The sequence below is a fragment of the Stegodyphus dumicola genome, chromosome X1, assembly GCF_044657685.1.
Source record: "Stegodyphus dumicola isolate Sdum_Otavi_A_Nest chromosome X1, ASM4465768v1".
Classification (NCBI taxonomy): domain Eukaryota; kingdom Metazoa; phylum Arthropoda; class Arachnida; order Araneae; family Eresidae; genus Stegodyphus; species Stegodyphus dumicola.
This window is the reverse complement of record NC_140780.1, coordinates 221,565,547-221,589,723: the sequence shown is the minus strand read 5'-3', so window position 1 is coordinate 221,589,723 and position 24,177 is coordinate 221,565,547. Positions and strand designations below refer to the sequence as shown.

Here is a 24,177-nt window from a genome sequence, read left to right as displayed (position 1 = left end):
TAATTGATTGCATACTTGTAAAGGTAAATTCTTAATGTTTATTAGAATCTTTTTTCAATTTCAATAAAGTAAGCAAAATATTACTAATGAGCTGATTCTACATTTTTGTAAACACTAATTTGTTTTATTTCACATTTTTGTTTCATCCTAGTTTTATTTTATTCTTTTATTTCGCATTCTACAGATTCTAATTGTTAATTACCACAATAGTGCACCTTTGCTTCCTAAATTTAACTTCAAATTTCCTAAGAGATAATTTGCATTTATATATTCTTTATTAAATCATACACATACAATAATCAAGAGAGAAAATTTAAATTGAAAATTACACCAAGAAAGGGGTTAAACGTCCAACAGGAAGTCCAGACATCAATATTGAAAAAATAAATAAATAAATAAAATTTATACAACTTAATAAAATAAAGAAAACTAGTAGAAAAAATATAAAATTGTTGAAAATTCCTTATCTATGTATGCAAGATGAAAAATATGTGTATCAGAACTCTAATTAACAAGTCCCTTAACTCTCTACTTTAATTTCGGTATTTTCTCCTTTATAACAATGTAACCATACTTTTAATAAAATATTACAATATTTATGGTGTTAAAATGTAATTTATAAATATGAATATTAGAATGTTGCTTGTATGTTGTGATTAAAGTATTGGTTAAGCAAAATATTTTAACTTTTAGTATTGGATGATGAATGAAAAGTTTAAACAACCTTCCTTGAAAAATAATTTTTATTTGGACTTTATTTTTTAGTCTTTTAAACTGGACTAAGAACTGAAATTTGAAGAATAAATTAAAAATTTTTGGTTATTTTAAAAAATACAATATTAAAAAGTTTATGTTCTACTCATTTAAAAATAATTATTTAGTTCAAAATTTCTTAATTTATACTTTTTAAGTTATATTTCTGTTCGATTTCTAAGATTTAAATGCTTTTTCCTTGAAAAAGCTCTTCTGTTACTAAACTTTTCTCTTTGAAGGGATGAAGAGATTAAAAGTGTGATGACTTAACAAATGGTATAGTAACACCTGTTCTTGAACTATATTGGTACTGTGAGAACTACTCTAGTTTTACTGGAATAATTTAAAAATATATTCAAAGACAGATGGAGCAGCATGTAATACACAAGTTGATAGCACAGAGGATAGAGAAAAAATATTACATGTTCCAGATGAAATCTTGGTTCAGAATGAATTAGTTTCAATTTAGCTGTATTCAATTTCCTAATTTTAAGCATTTAAAATTATTGTTAGCTGACCATCAGCATTATGCAAGAATTATATGACATGGATTAGTTTTGAAATGATGCATTTTAAAGAGATTTATTATAAGGAATTACTATTTTTAGGACAGAATGGGGAAATATCCAAATTAAAATAAAGAATGAAAGGACTATTGCAAATTCAAAGTTAGAATTTTGATTTAGCATATATTTTTTTATCTTAATCATATGTAAGTCATAATGTATACGTATGATTAGCAAGATATTTGTTGACTTCAGAATTATATGCAATATCACACACACAAATGCCAACTTTGATGACATATGCATCTAACCAGAACCTAAGTGCAGTTTTTTTTGGCTACAAAATAACATAAACTAGTGGAAATTAATCACTGGAATCAAAGTGCATTGCAATGCATGCCTGTCTAAAACCACATTTCAGAAAAAGCACTCAAAAGTTTCAGGGGTGGTCATGTTATCAGACAAGATGCGAGTCTGCAGAAAATAAATCCATGTAAAATAGCTAACAGGAAGATAATGATGAAATTAACTCTGAAAAGCCACTGAAGGAACAATGGTTTCAGCTAAGAATCTTTAAGATATTCACTTAAATTGATAAGATTGTGATAGCTGGAAACCAATCTTCAAAATTTGGAGGTATGTATTTAGCCTTGGATATTAAAGTTTCAAGTACTCGAATTTACACTAGCCCATTTTAAAATTTTATAACAATGCCAACGTTATATCACTGCCATAGATTTGCATATTCTGCTTCTAAAAGTATTATAATATTTTGATCCAGCTATGCAGAACATCAGTCTATGATCAGCGAGCAATTTATTCTATACAGTGCAGTTATTTTAGTCCCTCCACCCAAAAACAATCACCTGAAATAGCCCTATTATTGTAATATTAATAATATTTTAACAGGTCAAATCTGCAGAAATATATTAAAAATTTCAGCAACAGTAAACAGATGACAAAGCACGCACAAATTGAGGCAAACAACTTGTATTCCTAGCAGCGCATTTAGTACCATGCATTGCTGCAAGATGCCCAGAATATAGCTCCACAGATAATTTCAAGACTCAAATGCCTCTTATACATCTGGCTATCCTATCTTTTAACCCTTTGTTGCTCAGTGTATCACTACATGGAACACCCAACTTGAATCCCTTCTGAAACCGTTAAATTTAACCATAAATGGATAAAAATGCCTTTATAATATACTTAGAACTTCTCTTTTTAAATAGTCGATGGCAGCATATCACAAGGAGACCTAGAATTTTCATTTATGATGTGTTATTAAAATCCACTTATTTTCTAGTAATTTTCTATATTTTTTTGGTGATACAAAAAAATTTGTTTGAAAACAATTTCTGTATAATGTTGATGGCTGTACTCTATATTATTTGATATATATTTTTAAAATTTTTCATACAAAAAGCATGCGCAGAATCAATGAATAAAATGGGGTGTTCCATTAGCAGGAACACTGCGCCTTTAGCGATCTCGAGCTATTACGCATTACAACATCTGTTGTATATGTTTTCTATTTCCGTTGTTTTGGGGGAATGAATTCAAACAAAGCAGTCTTGAGGGGTGAGTGATGGTTTGTGCTACAAAAGCCCTAATATGGTCATCTTGAAATTTTGATAGCTGGAAACCAATCTTCAAAATTTGGAGGTATGTATTTAGCCTTGGATATTAAAGTTTCAAGTACTCGAATTTACACTAGCCCATTTTAAAATTTTATAACAATGCCAACGTTATATCACAGCCATAGATTTGCATATTCTGCTTCTAAAAGTATTATAATATTTTGATCCAGCTATGCAGAACATCAGTCTATGATCAGCGAGCAATTTATTCTATACAGTGCAGTTATTTTAGTCCCTCCACCCAAAAACAATCACCTGAAATAGCCCTATTATTGTAATATTAATAATATTTTAACAGGTCAAATCTGCAGAAATATATTAAAAATTTCAGCAACAGTAAACAGATGACAAAGCACGCACAAATTGAGGCAAACAACTTGTATTCCTAGCAGCGTCATTTAGTACCATGCATTGCTGCAAGATGCCCAGAATATAGCTCCACAGATAATTTCAAGACTCAAATGCCTCTTATACATCTGGCTATCCTATCTCTTAACCCTTTGTTGCTCAGTGTATCACTACATGGAACACCCAACTTGAATCCCTTCTGAAACCGTTAAATTTAACCATAAATGGATAAAAATGCCTTTATAATATACTTAGAACTTCTCTTTTTAAATAGTCGATGGCAGCATATCACAAGGAGACCTAGAATTTTCATTTATGATGTGTTATTAAAATCCACTTATTTTCTAGTAATTTTCTATATTTTTTTGGTGATACAAAAAAATTTGTTTGAAAACAATTTCTGTATAATGTTGATGGCTGTACTCTATATTATTTGATATATATTTTTAAAATTTTTCATACAAAAAGCATGCGCAGAATCAATGAATAAAATGGGGTGTTCCATTAGCAGGAACACTGCGCCTTTAGCGATCTCGAGCTATTACGCATTACAACATCTGTTGTATATGTTTTCTATTTCCGTTGTTTTGGGGGAATGAATTCAAACAAAGCAGTCTTGAGGGGTGAGTGATGGTTTGTGCTACAAAAGCCCTAATATGGTCATCTTGAAATTTTTGCGAGCAATTTTCAGGCGGGATTTTTATCAGTAGCTCGAGTCATCTCTACTTAGAGCTGCGCAAATTATTTGCCGTCGCTTTTTAGTCTCATTCCCGTTTATTTTCAATAATTGTGTAGATATTTTTTTGTGTATGTATACCTTATAGCTTATTTTTCTTTACAGTTAGTATTAATTGTAGTTAATTTTTTGTTATTAATTTTCCATAAATGGCATGGAGAGGTCTAACTCTTTCCAAAGCGCTTAAAAGTGCTTCATGAATTACCCTCTTATTCTGAATCAGAGCATGAAGATAGCAGCGATACTGAGATATCTGCTCCTGAACCACTTGTGTAATCCTATTGTGATATGTCGGATGAAACTCATTTATTTGATGAGAAGGTTGATGATCCATCTTACCCAGGCCCCTCTACACAGCCTTAAGTTTTTACTTGGAACATATTGTTGCACGGAACAAGACGCGGTACGAAACAAGTTTTGAGTTCAAAACCTGCAAAGTTGGTTTGTGCTTCTATCAAAAAGCTGTGACATTCTTTGAACAATTTCATAAGGCTAAGAAATTGAAAAATTTGTAAATATCTTTGTATATAGGACTTGTGTATATACATATATTTATCTCATTTATCCATACTTATTCAAGAATGTTGTGTATATCCAGAAAAACCATCTATACAGCCATAATACAGTGTTTTTTCATTACTATATGAACGCTCTTACTCATTTCGGTGCTTCACTGCAATGCTCGCTTAGTCGCACTTTTAAAATCTCTGGCAGCGCAGTGTTTTACCTCATGGAACACCCACAGAATTAAAACGGTAAGTGCAATTTATACAAAATTTTACCTGTATACTCCCTTTAGGTCTAGATAGACTGCATACAAATTTTTTTGTTGAAATTCCGACTTTAAAGTATAGTGCACCACAAAGGGTTAACATGTTTGAGTACGAGTTTGTACATATTTAACTTAATATATAAATACAGATTTTTTTTTTCATTGTTAATGGCCAAAAAAAGTCAGACAAAGTTAAATGCTAAATACGTTTTCATGCACTACATGATAATATAAAATCATAAATCATCAACACTAAAAGATGGCCAAACACTTAACATGCATGGGAAAATTTGCTGTATATTTTTTAATATCTCAAAATGCAATTTAGATGCAAACAGTACTTAACAAAGAATGAATATTATTTTCATAGGGAAAAAAATTATACATTAGGGAAAAAGAGATTAATTACAGCACAAAATACGTTCACAATTTCAACAAGTACAAGACTATATAAAGTAGAATTTAAATCAATAACAACATAAAATTTCAACATTTTCAGAAAGGCACTACTAGTAACATAAATATATTAAATAAATGTTTCCTTACAAAACTTTTGAAACATTTAATTTCCTTCCATGGTACTAAATGCAAAAGTAGGTCAGGAAAATTTTTTGGAGAAAGGGATTAAAAATATGAATTTAAAGAATAAGTATTAATAAAAATAATATATTTCAAAATGCAATTTAGATGTAAACTGTACCTACTAAAGAATAGTTATTATTTTTATAAGGGAAAAAAATTATACATTAGGAAAAAAGAGATTAATTACAGCACAAAATATGTTCACAATTTCAACAAGAACAAGACTATATAAAGTAGAATTTAAATCAATAACAACATAAAATTTCAACATTTTCAGAAAGGCACTACTAGTAACATAAATATATTAAACTATGTTGTTAAATATATTAAACAAAACTTAAAAAATATAGTATTTTAAAAACATTCAAAATTATGAACTTTATTAACTGAAAATATTAATACATTTATTAACTTTGAAAGAAATCAGAATTTATGTACAGATAATACTTTACACAATCATCCTTTGCTTTTACTATTTGCTTTATAAAAATACTTCAACACAAAAATACATGAATTGTTCATATCAAATATATTCTTAATATATTTTACAATTATTTATAACATTACAAATTCCAGGAAGTCAAAATAAAATAAATAACGTGTTTTAAGTTAACACTAAATCCTAAAAAAATTAATAGGAACTGTCCTTTTAAATAGGTTTATACAGCAAAGTTGTCACGTATTTCTTCTTATATCGAAGAGTGGCACTCAAAACCATAACTCCGTCCTAAAGAAGCAAGTTAAAGATTAAAAAAATATTTAAAATTATGCACATCAAAGAAATAAGAAAATGAAATAATGTAAGTTAACTGACCTTAATTGACAGTGCATATAAGTGGTTCAGCATCACATGATTAGGTTCTGGCAGGAGAATTGGCTCACTCTAAAAATAATTTAGGAAGTTTTAGACATATTTTAGACTAGTGCTTTAATGTTCTAAGTATTAAAAATTAAATAATGAGCTTAAAATAAGAAACTGATAATTTTTTTTTCTGTTTAAATGGAGTTCATACCATACAGAATGAATGAAGAATGGTCAATAAAAAATAATAATAAAAAAAATCTGAAAGTTTTAAGATTCTTCATTACGCCCAAAGTAACTTTATTTAACCTTTTGTGTGTTACCTTTATTTAAATATCATGCTCTTCGCACTTCTGGGCTAGTACCCTTTGGGCTAAAAAATTTGAAGTTAACACACTAGAAACCGCATTTAAGCATTAATAAATTAGAAGCTTTCACACACAGACACGCAAGCATTATCTGGAACCAGAGGGAATAGCTCGAATACGTAGATACTTGTACTTTTTTCTAGCATTCTGCAGTTCAATAAACAGTGCTTTGCCCGATATTGAAAACTGAGACTGGACGGGATCTCAAAGCCCATTTACACAAGCACACTTTTGACCTCGAGAAATGTGTGTGAATTTGACGACGCCAGTAATGGAAGAAAAAACTCTCTTTCGTAGACAAAACAGAGTATACTGGCATTTAATGCATAAAACAAATATACAGCCTACACAATAATGTCATTCAAAATGTCAAAGCTGAAATATTTCTTTAGCACATGAAACCAAGTCCACTAAAAAAACATCAAACAAAGCCATAATTTCATGCACTGTCTCATTTAGGAGCAGACAAATTTGCTTCTATCACAGTCCTGCTCTAAGCCTTATAAAAAGAAATTCATGCTTGCACTTCTTCAGTTAGAGTGGACATTTTCTCACTGCCATTCTGCTATGTGTAGGGGGATGAAGCACAACTTGATCATAATCTAAGGTAATCAAAAACGTTATTGCCATTTCTGATATGACATTGGAAGAGTGAACCCCAACATAAAAATAGTCGCCAAACCTGGAAATGAAGTGGTTAGGATGGGAGTCCGGACATTCACCAAGAGTATAAAAGAATGTTGCATCGGTACTTCAAACATATCTCACACAGCGACTGTTGAAATGAGCGCGTCGAAAGCGCTCGTTCGGAGTTGTTTGCTGTATGATTTTAAAGTGGACCTGTCAGCAACAGAATCAGGGTTGCCGAATTTGCCAGGTCTTTGGGGATGATGCCGTTAACGAATGAACCACTAGGCAATGGTTCCAGAAGTTCAGGTCAGGAGCTATGTCTCTTAGTGATGCACCACACAGCGGTCGGCCACAAGTGCTGGACGATGAGGCCCTGAGAGCAGCCATAAAGAGTGACAGTAACGAAACGTGTGGTGAGCTTGCTGCACACTTCCAGGTATCTGACGAAATGATCAAACTCTATTTGCACCACATGGGAAGGGCAGACAAGCTGAGCAAGTGTCACTGTCTGATGCAAACAAGCAACAGCATGTTGCTCCCCGTTTGTCATTGTTTACTCGGCACTGCAATGCATCCATATTTAATTGAGTACTCACCTGCTTGTCATTACTTACTTGGCACTGCAATGCATCCATATTTGATTGAGTACACACCAGCAATGAAAAGTGGGTCCAGTATGACACACCCAGGCATTCCAGACATTGGTTGTCACCATGGGACCCTGTGCCTCACACTGACAGACCTTCTCTCCACCCATGCATGATCACGCTCTGTATCTGGTGAACTAGTCCCCAAGTGGTGCACTATGAGCTCCTACCAGTGAGCCATACCATCACAGCAGGCCTGTACTTGCAGCAGTTGGAATGTGTGAATCAGGCACTGATGAATAAAGAGCTAGCATTAGTCAATTGTAAGACGTACACCTCCTTCATGGCAATGCGAGGCCGCATGTGGCTCGGGAGGCCAGGGATACCATCCAGCAACTGGACTGGGAGACATTACCCCATCCACCATACTCCCCAGACCTCATGCCAACAGACTACTTTGCTCTTCACTTCATCCCTGATGAACTTCAATGTAGTGCTGACTGCAGTGCAGGTTACTCCCTCCCTCAGATGAAGAATACATCTTGTAACTTGAAGGACTTGCCTATATGGTATTATACATTGAGTTGTATCAGAATAATGAAGCATTCTTTTTTGCACTCTTTTAAATTTTGCACCATGCGAGTGCATGAGCAATTAGCATAATAGGTGTTTGAAAGGAATAAGTGTTTATAAAATTAAAAAAATACAGAAATTAATAATAATAAAATTACAGATTCCACAATTTAAATTTATACTAAAGCAAATAGCTTTAGCTCAATTTTACATTTACATACTGCAACTTTAGCCACATCCTGACTGCTCTTGGTGCAGGTCGAAAAGCAAAGCACACAACTTACAATCTAATGAAAAAGAGGAATGCAAGTTCAAGATGATTTCTCCACTATACAAAATCTATGCTGTGGGAAAATGTTATACACCAGGGATGGTCATATTTCATGAAAGAAAAATCTATATGTCAGAATTCATAGGAAGGAATTTTTGAGAGTTGCAATGAATTTTTTTTAAGAGCTGCAATTCCATACTTATATTGCTTTAAAAATAACAAAACAGATTTTTATCAAAAGAAATATTCAAAATATATTTATTTGAATTTAAGCTCATGAATTTAGTATATTTATCAACAAATCAAGAATTTTATTACATACTTCATTTACTAAATTTGATTTACATCTTTTCACAGATATAGAATTTTTTAAAAAAGTGGTCTTACATATGTTTTTCATTAAATGCAAATTTCAAATTTTCCTTAATTAAAAACTTTTATTACTAAGTAAAATTTTTCCTTAACTTTTTCTCTTATTTTCTTGTTATCTGAAGGATTCGAGAGATTTGATATCCAAGAAACTCATAAATCTCTAAGGATTCAAGTTCAAGGAAATTCAGGATGACATATCTTTAATTTTTCCATTGCAAGTCAAAAACTGTTCGTAATATAATTCAGCAAAATTTGATATACATTATTAGTACACTGATATAAGATCATTAATTGGAATAAAATTTATTCTCCAATAACAACTGCATCATAAAACTTCAGGACAATAAAAAGTTTCATGATCTAAGTGCAACTGAATGGCAAAATAAATGAAAGGATCAGCCATGCAAAAGGAAATTTACTTTCAGTATTTCTCCCAAAATTTCTTACAGATGATGCATTTCAGGTAGGTATTTGAATCAGACTTTTACTAAGGATGGACATTTTCATATATATTATGGAAAATTTAATATAACATTTTTCACACCTCTATGTTATAATTTGGAGGCAGATGTCACTAAAATTACTCTGCAATCCATTTCACTTCATAGTGTAAGGAGAAAATTTTAACTAATCATTATAAAAAGTTTATAAATGTGTTCTGAAAAAAGAGGATGACTTACATAATTAAATATTATGAATGTTATATATTAGTTAAAGAATGAAGAATTCCACTCTCTGCACATAATGTATATAATTTTTTAAAATTTTTATAATCTATATATCATACCTTTTGTTATAAGCCTATCTAATTTTGGACCAGCTGGGTCTTAAATTTCAAGACACTATCACAAATCTTCCAATCAATTTTAAGAGATGTATTTTGCATACCACACAAGAAATATTATTTACATGGTAACTCTTAACAGCAGGGCAAGCTGTATACATTTGAAATATTTGTCACTGAAGGTTTCAGACAAGAGCAAGAGTCTACCTGAAGTCTCTAGAGCACAGCACTTTGAAGCGACGAGTGTTTGAAATGGAATCTGCAAGTGTCTAGGGGTATTGCAACTGTAGGAAATCTAAGATAGTATTTAAAAAATTGAAAACTTACAAGTCAGAACTCATAGAAAATGATGTACAATAAGTATATCATATTTTGAAACCTTGTTGAAAAGAAGGTTTGCACTGTGTGAAGTCTGTAACAATTAGGCAGTGGATCACTGTACACAGTCTCATAATCTTTGGTTGGGCTACCTGTTTTTGTGTAGAACATTTCAAATGTGCAAGATCACAATAGACCTGGTACATCATAAAGAACAACTGACAAAGGAAGTATGATACTTGTAATGGGCTAGATATTGTCCAGCAACATGACGAGAAATATCTCAAGTTATAATTATTTAATGAACATCAGTATACCATATTTTGAGAAATGCTTTGTAGGAAAGAGAGGTTCATACCAGATGTATTCTGTACTGCTTCTCATGACTGTATTGAAATGAAGGCTTAATGATAAAGGTGAAAAACCTGTCTCAAATAACCAGAAGAAATGTGAATTAGAGACCAAACTACAGTTGAAATCATGGTCTATCAAATGAAGAAATCCGCCTTTGCCATGGCAGCCAAAATTTTGACAATCATAGATGAAGCAAATGTAGATCTGCCCTGCATTACGAAAGACAGGATTCCAGGAGGAAAAATTAGCAGAATATTATTGTTGGCTGTATTCAAATTATGTAGAAAAATGCACAAAAACTATCTGACTTGCTTACAGATGCTTAGGGATGGATATGAGTAGGTTGTGACAGATCAGCAGAACAAGTTTCATTTCATTCAAATACAAAGTATATACATAACTTTATCATACATTAATACTTTCCCAATTTGAAAGAACTCTGATACAGACTGTGTTTTTTTCCCATACAAAGTTTCTTCAGAACTTACCCAAGCCATCTGAAGACTGGAAGAAAGCAGTATCTTACAAGAAATAGCAAAAATTCTGAGTTACATGGATCATGGCTACTGAAAGACAAAGAAGTAATGCAAGGAGTAAGTGCCTCAAATAAAATAGGATCATGGCTACTGAAAGACAAAGAAGTAATGCAAGGAGTAAGTGCCTCAAATAAAATACAATCTGAGGGGAGAAAGGAATTAAGAGAGCATTAATTTTTAAATGACTTTTGCATTTGTCTTTTGCTCTGCCTTCATGGTCATTATCTGCTATAAAAATAATACGGCCTTTACATTAATTTGCAGAAATGGAATTATTTACATTTTATTATTACTTTGATGATTAGTGTATAATGAACAGTTTGAAATTGATTAAATTGTTTCACTTATACTGTAATTTAAGAAATTAAATTACTAATTTCTTAAAGAAATATGTTATTGCATGGTTTTTGATTAAAAAAATAAAACTACCATTTGCTTATTATATTTTATATTTGGCATGTTATATTTAAGGGGCCGAACAGCCCTCAAGCAGCTCATGAGTTGCAGTTAAGGACAAGCTGTAGTTTGGTTATGCGTGTTATATACCAAGAATATATAGGGAGAAAAAACTATACAAATAAAATGAGAATTCCCAATCCTTTTTTCCACTATGTAAGATAACTGTGAAACCCTATGTTTCCACAGAACATTATTTAGAAAAACTGAATATGAAAAAGTAAAAAAATTACTAATAATTAACAAAAGAATCACCATGCAGGGCCAATAACAAAGCACCACATTATCTCATTAATTAATAAAATTCAGCATAATATAATACTGAATTAGTATTTAATAAACTTTGTTTTTTATATATAACTTTAAAAAATTACACACAAAATGAAACTAAATTATTTTTATTCATAAATTAAGTAAGTTTTGGATAAAAATTAAACATACTGATAATGAAACATCTTTATTCAAAATAACTTCCAGTAAATGAGGTGGCAAAATAGGAGGTCCAGATGCTTTGTCATAGGGTCTTCGTGGAGGAATTTCTTGAGAGTAAGATCCAGGTGGAGAAATAGAATAAGCTAAAAACATAAAAGCTGGGTATGAACAAAAATACACAAACTAAGAATATAATAAATACATAAGTTAAAGTTATAAAAAAGTTATAAGTATATATAAAAAAGTTATTAAAGTTATAAGTTGATAAATTTAAATTGCAATTCTTTTCCATGTTCATAAATATCACGATTTAACAGAATCCACACATTGCAATCACGTCCCATTAAAATGATCTTCAGTGCAATGGCAACAAAAAGCACAAATGATCATTGCATCCTACTTTGCTTGAAATCAGCAAAAAATATACATGAAATGCTATTTCCTTAAAATACCTAATAATACTTAAATTATCATTGTAATACATATGTTTAGAATGTTCATACTTCTAATACACACTAAATTAAAGGAATATCTACAAAAAGGGACCCAATGAAAGTTAGCTGGTCGGTAATTTAAGATCAAGGTTATGATATAGTCCACCTTTGCAATATAGAAGTATGAAAATTTTTCCGTCTGTTCCTTGAGAATATGTAGAAAGGAGTACAAGGGGGTGCTACAGATTCTAATGTCAAAGACTATATGAGTAACTGGATAAAATTTTAGCATATGGAAGCTGGAATGCCTCACTGAGAAGGCATTTGACAAATTGTGAGAAATGGCAGAGAATGAGAAAATAATATAAACTGATGTCAGTCTGTAAAGACCTAATGTAGCCTTAAGTGTCATGTTAAGAATCTGGAAATGGAAACTGGTGATGTATGCAGACAACTCACATTAACTCAAATTGCAGCTCTTTCAATATGGCTATCCAGCTATCCAGATATACAATGAATGACAGATGACGCTTCTCTTAACTGAGCCTACAAAATGCACTCAGTTGCAGAGATGCAGAGAACATTGTGACTGAAATATCAGGGACTGGAGCCAAGTCCTCTTTACTAAAAGTCTCATTTTATTTGAAGAATATTAGACATGTTAAAATCTGGAGGGAGAAAACACATGCATTAAGCCTGAAAGCATCGGGAATGGTATCAGTACGAAGGAATGGTATCAGAGTATGAACAGAAATCATTCTAAATGAATGACCTACCTATTTTTGTCAATGCAACACCATGCACTGAATGATTGCTGAAGGATGAGGTTCTCGATACTTGGGTGAAGTTGTTTAGGAGTGCAGTTAATTAATAATTTCCTCCTTAATGGATGATAATGCTCATCCCCATCACATGGCACTACTGACTGATAACCTTCAGAACGAAAGAATCCAGCAAATCAAGCGGACCATATATTCTTCATGTTTAAACCCAATATAAAGTGTGCGCGCTGTACTACGATGTCAATTTGCATGACTGCAGCCATCACCCACTCTTCGGGCTAGAATATATTTCATTACCAAAGGAACTACAGGATAATCTAAGATACAGCATGGAAAAATGGCTATTAAGCTTCCTTTCTGGTCAGAGTCGAGGGCATAGCTGGGCATCTGTCTCTGGCAACAGCACCCAGGGGTGCCAAACCGATGTTATGAAACTTTAAAATTAAATGTTTTCCATTCTTGGCAAATTGGAGGGGGAGAGAAATCTTCAGTTGTCCCCGGGAGCTATGATTCTAGTCAGCGTGACCAGACACCATACAAATTTTTTCTATGCATCTCTAAAAATATGTAACATGAACTTTATCCTGCCACACTTTAGATCTCATTCCCTATGTTCTTACTTAAAATATTTAAACAGAAATAAACAATTCTGCATTTTGAAGATACGCTATGCAATAAATATATATACAAAATAAAGATCTTGTGCAAGTTTCATGGTTCTATCTGCAAAATCATTTTCACAGTTGTTTCTTTAATTTTCCCTGGCAGTGTAAATCATCAAATAATTAAAAAATAATAAATAAAAATATCCATAGGAATTTCCATTAATCTATAAAAAAAGAATGAATAAAACAGTTGTTTATAACTTAAAAAATAGAAACCAGTATTTTTTGATAAAATCATTTGTGCCAGGTTATTTTAGCTGACAACATGCATACATAAGTTCCCCATTTTGCAAAGTTTACATCTAAAATATAGGCTTGCATTTTCTTTGCAAAAGCAAAAATTTTGCACAACTCCAACTGCATTTATACACACAGCTGTTGTTTCTCTGCAACTTTATGGGAAGTATAAATTGCACTGATTTAATAAAATTTTAGTGAGTCTACAGTTAAATCATCTTCAGATAAATATTCTAGAGAACAAATATATTTATCAATTGCTACAGAATCCTCAAAGTTAAATTTTCTAGATTTTCCACACTGTTTGCCATAAAAAATATTTTGACATTTTTCCTGCATATCATTGGATGAAGAGAGAATTTGTGTTGTTTTACTAATGGCAGGAAATCTTCAGCAGATTTTTCATTGATAAACTCTGTATAAAGACATTCACTGCATACCATCAGGGAGAAAATTTAATCCCCAACGACTTTTATTCAATGAAGATCATTTAGCATATTTATATCACAAAGCAATTAATTTTTTTTTTCCTGCCACACATTCTCCATAATGCTTTTAAAAGCTCGGGATTACTCCTCGATTCATAGCTTGCAAAATCAAGGTAACTTATGGGCTAAGAAATTTACTCTTTTGCAAATTTAAAATTTCCATTATTTCAAGGAAGTGAAGTGCAGTGTAATTCTGTTATTAATGAATAATAAAAATGTTTCTTTCCATTAACAAAATTTTTTGTCAAAATGCTGCATTTTTTCTGAAAGTTACCATATTTAAGCTAAGCTTTTTAATTGCATCACAGCTTAAGGGAAAAGGTTTAAAATTTTTACAACAGCATGGTTTCTGAGCTTAAGAGAAGATTTTTGTGCTGTTGAAAAGAAACTTGGTATAGTAATACTTAAATCTGCTGGCTAAAATGACCTGCAGAAGAATTATTCTTAGAAAAAAGCTTACATTTTACCCTATTTATGCTTTCGAGAAAGTTGCTACAATGTGATTTTGGCAGATTAATGGGTTGTCATCTCAGGTTTATTTCCTTAAGACTAACAGTTTCTTGAATATAATAATCATCATCAGCGATGGGTCACCATGTTGAGGATGGTAATAATACTGGTTAATTGTATGACATATACATTTAATGACGCAGTATTCACAAATTTTCTTGACAGCTCACATCAGAAAACAGTCATAAAAGATTCTTCCCCAAATAGAAACAACATACCATCAAAACTAGAAGTTTTTCTTAGTATCATTTCCTAGATTTTAGAAAGCTATTATTTATATTAGTTATAAAATATTTATTTCATTTTCTGAAGTGAATTATCCCTCAAAACTGGCATATATACTATAACTTAACTAAAGTAATACAGTCAAAAGTCGTCAATTCGGACACCCATAATCCGGACCTCAAAGCTGTCTGCGAATGCATCGCGCATAGGCATTTACGCGTGCGCGTAAGACCTCTACGGCTGTGAATATGCATGTGCGCAAGCGCATAATACGTTTACGCATGCGCGTTTAATGTATAACGGTCGGTATAAGCTAAGCTAAAATTATCTAATTCAGTTAATGTTGCAGATTGCGTTGTTCCTTAATCTTCGAAATGGATCCGGCTTATTATTTTTTGTAGACTGTTAGAGCAGTTTTATAAAAGTAAGCTTGAACTTTTGATTATGTCAAATAGAATTTCCGATATATATTTACTAATATGAAAATGATCTATAAAGCGAAAGTATGTTTTGAAATCCGAAATCTGTTTATCAATTTCACGCTGCTCTGCAGCAGTGTGTGGGGGGGAGAAACGCCAACGTCGCGGCGTGCAATGAATTGGAAGTTGATCTGTCAGCACTATCTTTATCTTCAGGGCAGATGTTTTTATTTTATTTGGCTTATAATTCCTTACTAAATGTGCTATTTCATCTCAATGTACTCCGTCTTTGATATGATTTAAATTAAGTTCCTCGTCATTATAATTCACTTCCGATAGTGAAGAAAGTGACAGAGAGGTTATTGAAAACGAAAACATTTCGATTGACAAATTAGTCAGTATTCTCGACACAGCAATTATAGGACTTGAACAGCGGAACTTTGTAACTAAACAATAAATTATGTCTGTTTAACAGAATTAAAGAGAAAGTATTATCACATGAAACGAAGCAACTTAAACAACTTACATTGAAAGAAATGTTTAATAAAGTAAACAAATAAATATTAAGCCTTTTCTTTTTGTAAATTTTGATACCCTTTAGATCATAATTGTTCTTTATTTCATAAATTACGGTTTCATATTTTTAATTTTGTAATTTCTGCATGCCATCTTACCAGATTTAAACTGATGATCTATAATCCGGAAAAACCCCTAATCCAGAATCGCCAAAGTCCCGACGAGTCCGGATTAACGACTTTTGACCGTACGATGAAATGCCCATAAAATTAAAAAATCACGACTTCAAAAATGAATTGTATATATAATACATTGATGATTTTGCATATTGAATGGATAACTTAGAAATGCTTATTCAACAATAACAACACTTGATAAATCATTTCAAATAGACTGCAGCTACCTATATCTTCCAACGCTTTCTCTATTGGACTACTTAAAGCAGGAAGAGGATGGGGACAATCCAAGTTCTGTAAAGTGAAAAGGTTTGTGCATTCAGAAACTGAGACATAGAGCACATGTGTCAAGTCTAAATGTCTGACATCACAGGGAGACCAGAGTACAGGGAAAACACCAAGTCATTGTTTTGGAATGCTGAATTCTTGTGGGGTCCTCTGTCTCTTGTGAGTGAAAATCTTTTTTCAAGGTTAGCAAATTTCCAATAGTTTAGTTTTATTTTAATACTACGTCATATACACTTCTGTTTTATACTATCAAATATTTTATCTTCAGTACTACTGTAGAGGCCCTTATTTTCACGAGGCTTTAATTTTCGTGAGCCCGTCATAATCGCGAAAATTTAGACCTTGCGAAATACTTTTTTTTTTCCGTCTCAAATAATAATAAAAAGTCAGAAATTTTCACTTACCCAAAGTTTAATGATTTATTGTACAGTTACAAGCTTTTTCTTGACAGCTTTCTTTCTTATAACTATTTTTTGAATAATATACAACAATATTTCTCGAATATAAAACAATAAAATTAATAGAAGGCAGCTCATTCACTTACAATACTATTTATACCAGCTTCTTTGAAGCCATTCAAAATTATCTCATGTTTGGCTTCAATACCGTTAAATACGCGCACAAACCAAGAAGCGTGAATCGGTTTTAGTCGTGATATTCGCAAGTCCACAGATTCTTTTTCCTCTAGAAATTGAAGCTCATTAGAATACCACTCAATAAACTCATTCTTGAGCAAACGCTTGAACTCGCCATTTAGACGGGAATGGGGGGGGGGACGAACTTTTCGGACAAAAGGAAGTTTCTTAAAATGCTTTATGCAAAAGATGTACTTTTGGAATTTTTAAACTTTTTCAACTTTACTTAGGTACTTTTGAAATTTTTCAAGTTTCTCAACTTTACTTAGGTACTTTTGAAATTTTCAACTTTCGGTTCTGTTCATATAAAATTTGCGAAATTTTCAACTCGCGAAATCATCGATATATTCATTTTTGCGAAAATTATGGCCCGCGAAAATATGGGCCTTTACAGTAATTGTAAAACAATAAACTTAAGTTCAGAGCTTATTTGTAGAAGAATTTGGTATTTATTTGTGTCAAAACAACTTTATTAACAAACTTAAATTACAGAATAAAGATTATAAAAATGTGTATGCATATATTAAAATTGTGTTATATTAATGTAATGTAACTGATATTTTTATATTGAAAGGTGAAAATATTTACTGAATATCTTTATATTATATTTGTAATACTTATAATGGGAAAAAAAAAAAAAAAAAACTATTCTGAAATTTTTTCTTTTATACATTTTTACTAGATGGAATTTAGACTGGATATTATATTTGTAATACTTATAATGAAAAAAAAAAAAAAAAAACTATTCTGAAATTTTTTCTTTCTACATTTTTACTAGATGGAATTTAGACTGGAAGACATTTAGACTGGAATGTGATGTGCCATTGCTCTTTGCAGCAACAATTTAGAATAAACTTAAAATTTATCTGTGCACATAGTTTATCACAAATTTCCAAGTGATCCTATATTAAGAAGAAAATATTTCAATCTCTGCTGTGGGGAAGATAAATGGAATCCAAACTTTTCTAAGATATATTCTGCCCATTTTACTGCAGACTCATCTAAGAGAGATTTACAAGCAGAGTTACTGGACTTCCCACATAAAAGGGTAAATAACTCGTGTTTCTGTTTTGTTATTTCATGCACAACTTCGTTATTCTTCTGTAAATTGCATTTGGAAATGTATTTATTTACGCATTAATTTAGATATAGCTTTTATCTTTATTATTTGGCTAGAGACTGAAATTTCATTCTTGTAAATTTTCAACTTCATTTGAATCAAAAAGTATTATTTTTTATCATAAAAGTATCAAAAGTATTATTTTTTATCATTTAGTATTATTATTATTATTATTTTATTTTTTATCTTTTAAGACTCACACAAAAGTTGTAATTTAAAATACTGAAATAACTGAAAATCATTTAGTCAATAAAGAAGTGAATTGTATAGGTTTTTTTTTTTTTTAATAATGCAACAGAATCCCATATTTTAATACATTTTTCCTCTTACAGAGCTATATGCTTCAAGAATCCTTAACTGTATTTTAACTGAAATGAATTGATATAATTTCCTGAATTATGATAGATGTTAAAATAATGAGTTGAATATATTAATTAACTATTTCCTAATTTATGTTAAAAATACACTAATAGCTATTTTATAATGATTTCACATACTGGAGAAAATGGCTGTTCCTTCTCTATTTATATGGTCAAAAGATCCTGTTAACCAAGAACATGATTCGTGACATATTCATGAGTCACCATCATGCCCTTGAATTGCTAGAAAAAGCTCCCTCTCAAAATCATGTTGGAACATTCAGACAAAGTGACAATGGTGAAGCTCTGGAAGAGAACATATTAGAAAACGTTTCCTACCAGGATGTGCAGAAAGAAAACAATGCAAAAAAAATTGAAAATTTTCCAGAAAATGTTAAAAATCCACCAATAAAGAAATTTGCTTCCTGAGGAAACAATTACTGCATTTGAAAAAGGAAGTGACACAGTTGAGAAGACAGAAGTTTAAAAATAACATTAAAAGTAAAAAAAAAAAACTTTCCAGTGCTGTAAAAAAAAGTATTACTACATCACAGGAAAATTTATTAATTGATCAGAAAACGAAAGTGAGACGGGATGATGAACTATTGTTAACTGCATTCACATTACACTATTTATGTAGAGAGGCATATCTTTATCTTCAGAAACATCTAAAGTATCCTCTTCCACATTTAGCTACTCTTAAGGCATTGGGCATCATTATTTCAACTGCAACAAGGTATAATGAATAGTTAGAGAAAAAATGATGAAAATAGAGAAGGCAGGGAAGATTTTCAGTGTCTCGTAATTTTTCTTTTTGATGAAATAAAAATAAAAACTACATATGAATATGATACAAATGCTGTGCACTGAGCTTGCACAGTGGAAAACTTCAAAAATGATGATTAAAGCGTTCTAGTACAAAGTGTACTTTTATTTTACTTTACAAAGTGTTCTTGTACTTTTTGGGAGCATAAAATGTAGAGCCTACTGAAGACAAGCTAGCGAATTCTTGCTATGTCGTGAAAAAAGGGGTAACTACCAACAAAAGTTATAACAACTTTTTTATTTTAACTAAACTGAACAGAACATGGACAAACTCGGTGTTCACAAACTAACTGCCTCTATTGGCTAAGTAACTTAAACACAAAATAGTAGGTACAATCCGAATGAAGCAAATTTCAGCTACACGAACGGCTCCTATTTTAATCTAAATCAAATTTATTGGCTGCACACAACAAACCCGAGTGTAAATATCAATATATCTAAAATGCTTAGCACAAATATTCAGCTACAGGGCTACTTGTGAACACTTGGCATAAACTCATTCTCAGTGTAACCCACTCTAGATGTAACTAACTCTTCAATTCTGCTACTTACATATTACTTCTGAACTCACTGAGATTTTGCATATATGTCATTTAAATTTGCGTTCTGGCAGGAAATTGAAATCAGAAGGGAAAGTTTCTTAAAATAAAAATAATTGATTAGAATAAAAATAAGGTCTTTACAAAAGGCATTTGAACCCAGTCATGTTCCTTCTTGTAACATGATTTTGCTGTGCAGAATTTCAGAACAAGATCAGCAAGTAAAGAAAAATCAATAGGAAGCCCAAGATCTAAATAAACATCTGAGAATGTTGAACAACTAAGGCAAGTGATGGAAGCTAGCCTTCATCATTCAACATTCCACTGCACTAAATATCTACAACGAAATTGTGAAAAAGAAAAACATGTTTTAATGGGAACGACATGGAACTTTTTCTTAAATAAATAAACAATGGTGAAGCAACATGAAAAATTTGATATGCATTTAAGTTTATGATGCACTATATCTGTGACTTAAATCTTATAATTCTAATTAAATAAAAAAACGATCTTTTTCTTCAAAGCTTCTACTAGAATGATTGGGGTATGTTTGGCATTTTATAATCGGATGTTTTAATTTCTTATATTGAAAACTGACGAAATACACTCTTTATTAAAATCTTACCTAATTTTAAATGTAGGCTTTTGATACCAAAGCTGATAGCGAAAAAGATGACTGTGTAGAAACATTAGGTTATTTCAATGCAGAAGTGAAAATTGTACAATGTCCCCCCCAGGACTCGAACCTCGGACCTTTCGAATATGCCTCGAGTATGTTGACCACTATACCACGAAGGCATGCTAAGAAAGCTGGAGAAATACCTGTCATAATTTCACGTATCCAGAATTCGTCATTTCCCGAAACTTCCAGATAGTCAAGCTTTCACTACATAAAAAATTATTTCCAATAGCTTTAAATACAGAAAGCTACACAAGATTTTATGTGCACACAACACACTCTTCTGTAATTGCAGATGGTATGGCAACACAACAGAGGCTGACAGAGTTCCATGCCATTAGCTCTCAAATGAAATTCTGCATTAGAACGGAAATTGGTCTTTGCAGTGGTTTTGCAGCATGACTTATCAGTGTAGCCAAAAGTCCTCTAGAGTGATTGGTGGCATGGTGAAGAGGGATATAAAGCTCTCAGATTCCAGCCCTCATATCATCTGTCAAAACTGTAATGGAGATTAGATTGACAGCTATTCTAAACTTTGCCTACTAAAAAATTCAACCATCCCTTCTGGTGGTAATAATTTAAGAAGCTAGTATAACATTAAGGGAAGACCTGACATTTTATTTAATTTAGCTACACAAGACTGCAATGCAGAATGCTATACAGAATGTTTCAAAAACACTGAAATACTGCCAATGCATAAATATTAATAAAAAATTTGATATTTCATAAAAAATGAGAATTACAGTAATTTAAAAAACTACTTCCATGATATAACATACATTTAAGAGTCTGATGCAAAATAGCACAATTTGAGGGAGGACGAAGCATTTTTTTATATCTGTTTTAACAAAATTTTATGGCAAATTTAAATAATTATTTATGACTTAAGAGTATTTTTAGGTTGTTTTCAAATTTAATAGCATGAGTTTTTTCAAAATATGATTGCATTAGGAGCTTTTTTTAAAGCAGCTTTTCATCTACTAACACTGATATTTTGTATGGGAAAAAATTATAATTTTTCATTTTCATAATTTATTTCAATTTACACATTTTATAGGGCCGAATAATTTTATAAACATAAAAAATATTTTGATAATATTTGCTTTTATACTGTCAATATAAATATTACATATAATTTTTTATTTTCTAATTTTATACAAAAAATACAAATGCAGGGAAAATTAACTAAAGCACAGATAAAGAAACATAAATTACATAAATGTGGGCAATGCATACATACTAGATCCACCACCGCTACTTGAACTTATACTATCAACAGCCAAAGCTTCAAATACTTCAAAGTCAGATTTTTTTACTGATACCAAATTGTTTTTTGTTCCCAAATCATTATCTACTGTAGGCTGAAAGAGATTTCTTATCAGTTATCAAATACTGAGGAAATCTGCAATAAATTTCAAATACTGTCAGAAACGGCAAACATTCACTACATATCATATCACTACATACGCCAGACATTCATATCACTACATTTTTAAACAAATACTATCTATTATTATAATGCTTACTGTTTGACATTTAAAAAGAAAGGGAAGAAAGCAAATTAATACCATATGAAGGCTAGCCATCATATTCATCATGCAACAAATATTTTAGTATTTTTGGGCCCCATACAATTTCTTGAAGGCAAAAGAATAAAAATCTTTTTTTACCCCCCCACAGATTACAAAGACACTGAGTAAAGAAATAAACATTACAATATTAACTATATGACTTTATTATTGCAACAATCAACACACACCTAAGAATATTATAAAATATCTTTCTCTATACTAAATGTAGCAAGAGCATTAAGGCCTGTCCACACAAGTTTTAATGCTCATGACGTAGTTGTCACTATTGTTTTTTTTTTGCCAGCATAAATTTGCATTATGCAGAAGACGTAAAAATGAGTTTGCTCATGTTCTGCTTTTTTGTCCGTGACGTGAACGAACAGCCAATAGCAGACAGTTCTTATCATGTGTCACAATTATAAAAAACTTCTTGCCTACCCATTTCAATATGGCGTCAGAACAACACAGAGATGAGTTTTTGTTCAAAGAGATTGTAACTGTCCACAGCAATAAAATCATCAGCATTGTTTACGGCATCTTTTAATTTCTCAAACCATATATATTGGTATAAATTTCAAATTCTCATTAAAGGGAAAAAACTGTATACTTATAAAGCAATGATCCAACCGGTATATCCATATGCTTCATCTGTATATGACACCGTAAGTAATAGGAATCTAAATAAATTACAGTTTCTATGAAATCTACTTTTCTGCCTTGTAATATTATCCTTAATTATTATAAGTGTTCCCTATTTCATGTATAACAAAAAGCTCTATAATATCCCAATATTAAATACACCAAAAACTAACCGCAACAATATAACAACTTCTAAAATAAAGCAGTTGACCATGAAAGAGTATCCAATAAAATACACTTACGAAATTTTCGAGGACAGTTACAACTTGGGTCATCTGGCAGTCATTTATTGAATACCTTTGCAGTGATTTCTACTTCTTACATTATTTTTCGCAAAAATTGCTATCAGAGATAGCTGAGTGGTCAGCGCACTGGATTGCAAAGGGAAAGATTGCGAGTTTGAACCTCACCCGTAACCACTGTAAATAAAAATTCGGTTTTCTCATTTTGAAATGTGTTTCTTTAATCATGATTCATTATATTCTTATTTTATTTATTATTGTTTTCATTTCTTATTTTATCTATTATTATTGTTTTTAATTTAGTTTAAAAATGTGCACTGCAAAAAGAAACCATTAACTTCTTATGTAATGATATATCTGCATCTCTTAATTTTTACCTCATTACATATTTTATCCTGTATATAATTTTACATAAACTGTCCAAAGTTTAAAGGTTATTCTAAATAAAAAAATAAACAAAAACAAAAGAAAAAATCCTAAAGCTTTCAGATTTTATATTGCACTCAAATGGCTTTTTTTTTAACAGGCACATACACGTTTCGAGAGCATTTGGGCTATCGTCACATTATGCTAAAAACATTTAAAAACAGCATATCTTTAGAAATTTTATTGAATGAAATTTTTCTTCTAATTTATTTGTGTAATAAATAATATAGAGAAAATAATCAAATTATAGAATACTTTACTTATTACACAGATTCATTTACACGTACTCCCACACCACACATAAACAAGCAAGCCAAGGGAGGGGGAGATTAAAAATATAAAGTTGATTTTATTATATGGTGGATGGTGTTTCAAGTAATTTAACAGTAACAGGTCACTTTAAATAAATCTTTCGGACCCCTTTTCATCGTTTTTTTGCATTTTTGCTTCTGTTTAATAATTGTACGTAATAGTAAAGTTTCAGCTATGAAAAAAATCATCTGATTCTGACATCTTGCTGCAAACATATAGAAACACAGCGAAGTAACAAGATGACAGCTCTGTTGACCAAGGGAACAACAC

General features: G+C 31.3%; 1 protein-coding gene across 2 annotated transcripts in view; it reads right to left on the bottom strand.

Moving 5' to 3' along the window:
* Positions 1-256: 256 nt before the first annotated feature.
* LOC118193635 (5'-AMP-activated protein kinase subunit beta-2-like) overlaps positions 257-24,177 on the bottom strand; it is a 60,554-nt gene continuing 36,633 nt past the window's right edge. For both annotated transcript variants that reach the window (XM_035364747.2, XM_035364748.2), the window contains 4 exons: positions 21,958-22,078; positions 11,830-11,963; positions 6,152-6,220; positions 257-6,064 (listed from right to left, as the gene is read on the bottom strand). In XM_035364747.2, the coding sequence (XP_035220638.1) occupies positions 5,987-6,064; positions 6,152-6,220; positions 11,830-11,963; positions 21,958-22,078 (402 nt within the window). In that variant the 3' untranslated portion in view covers positions 257-5,986. The remainder of the gene's footprint in view (positions 6,065-6,151; positions 6,221-11,829; positions 11,964-21,957; positions 22,079-24,177) is intronic.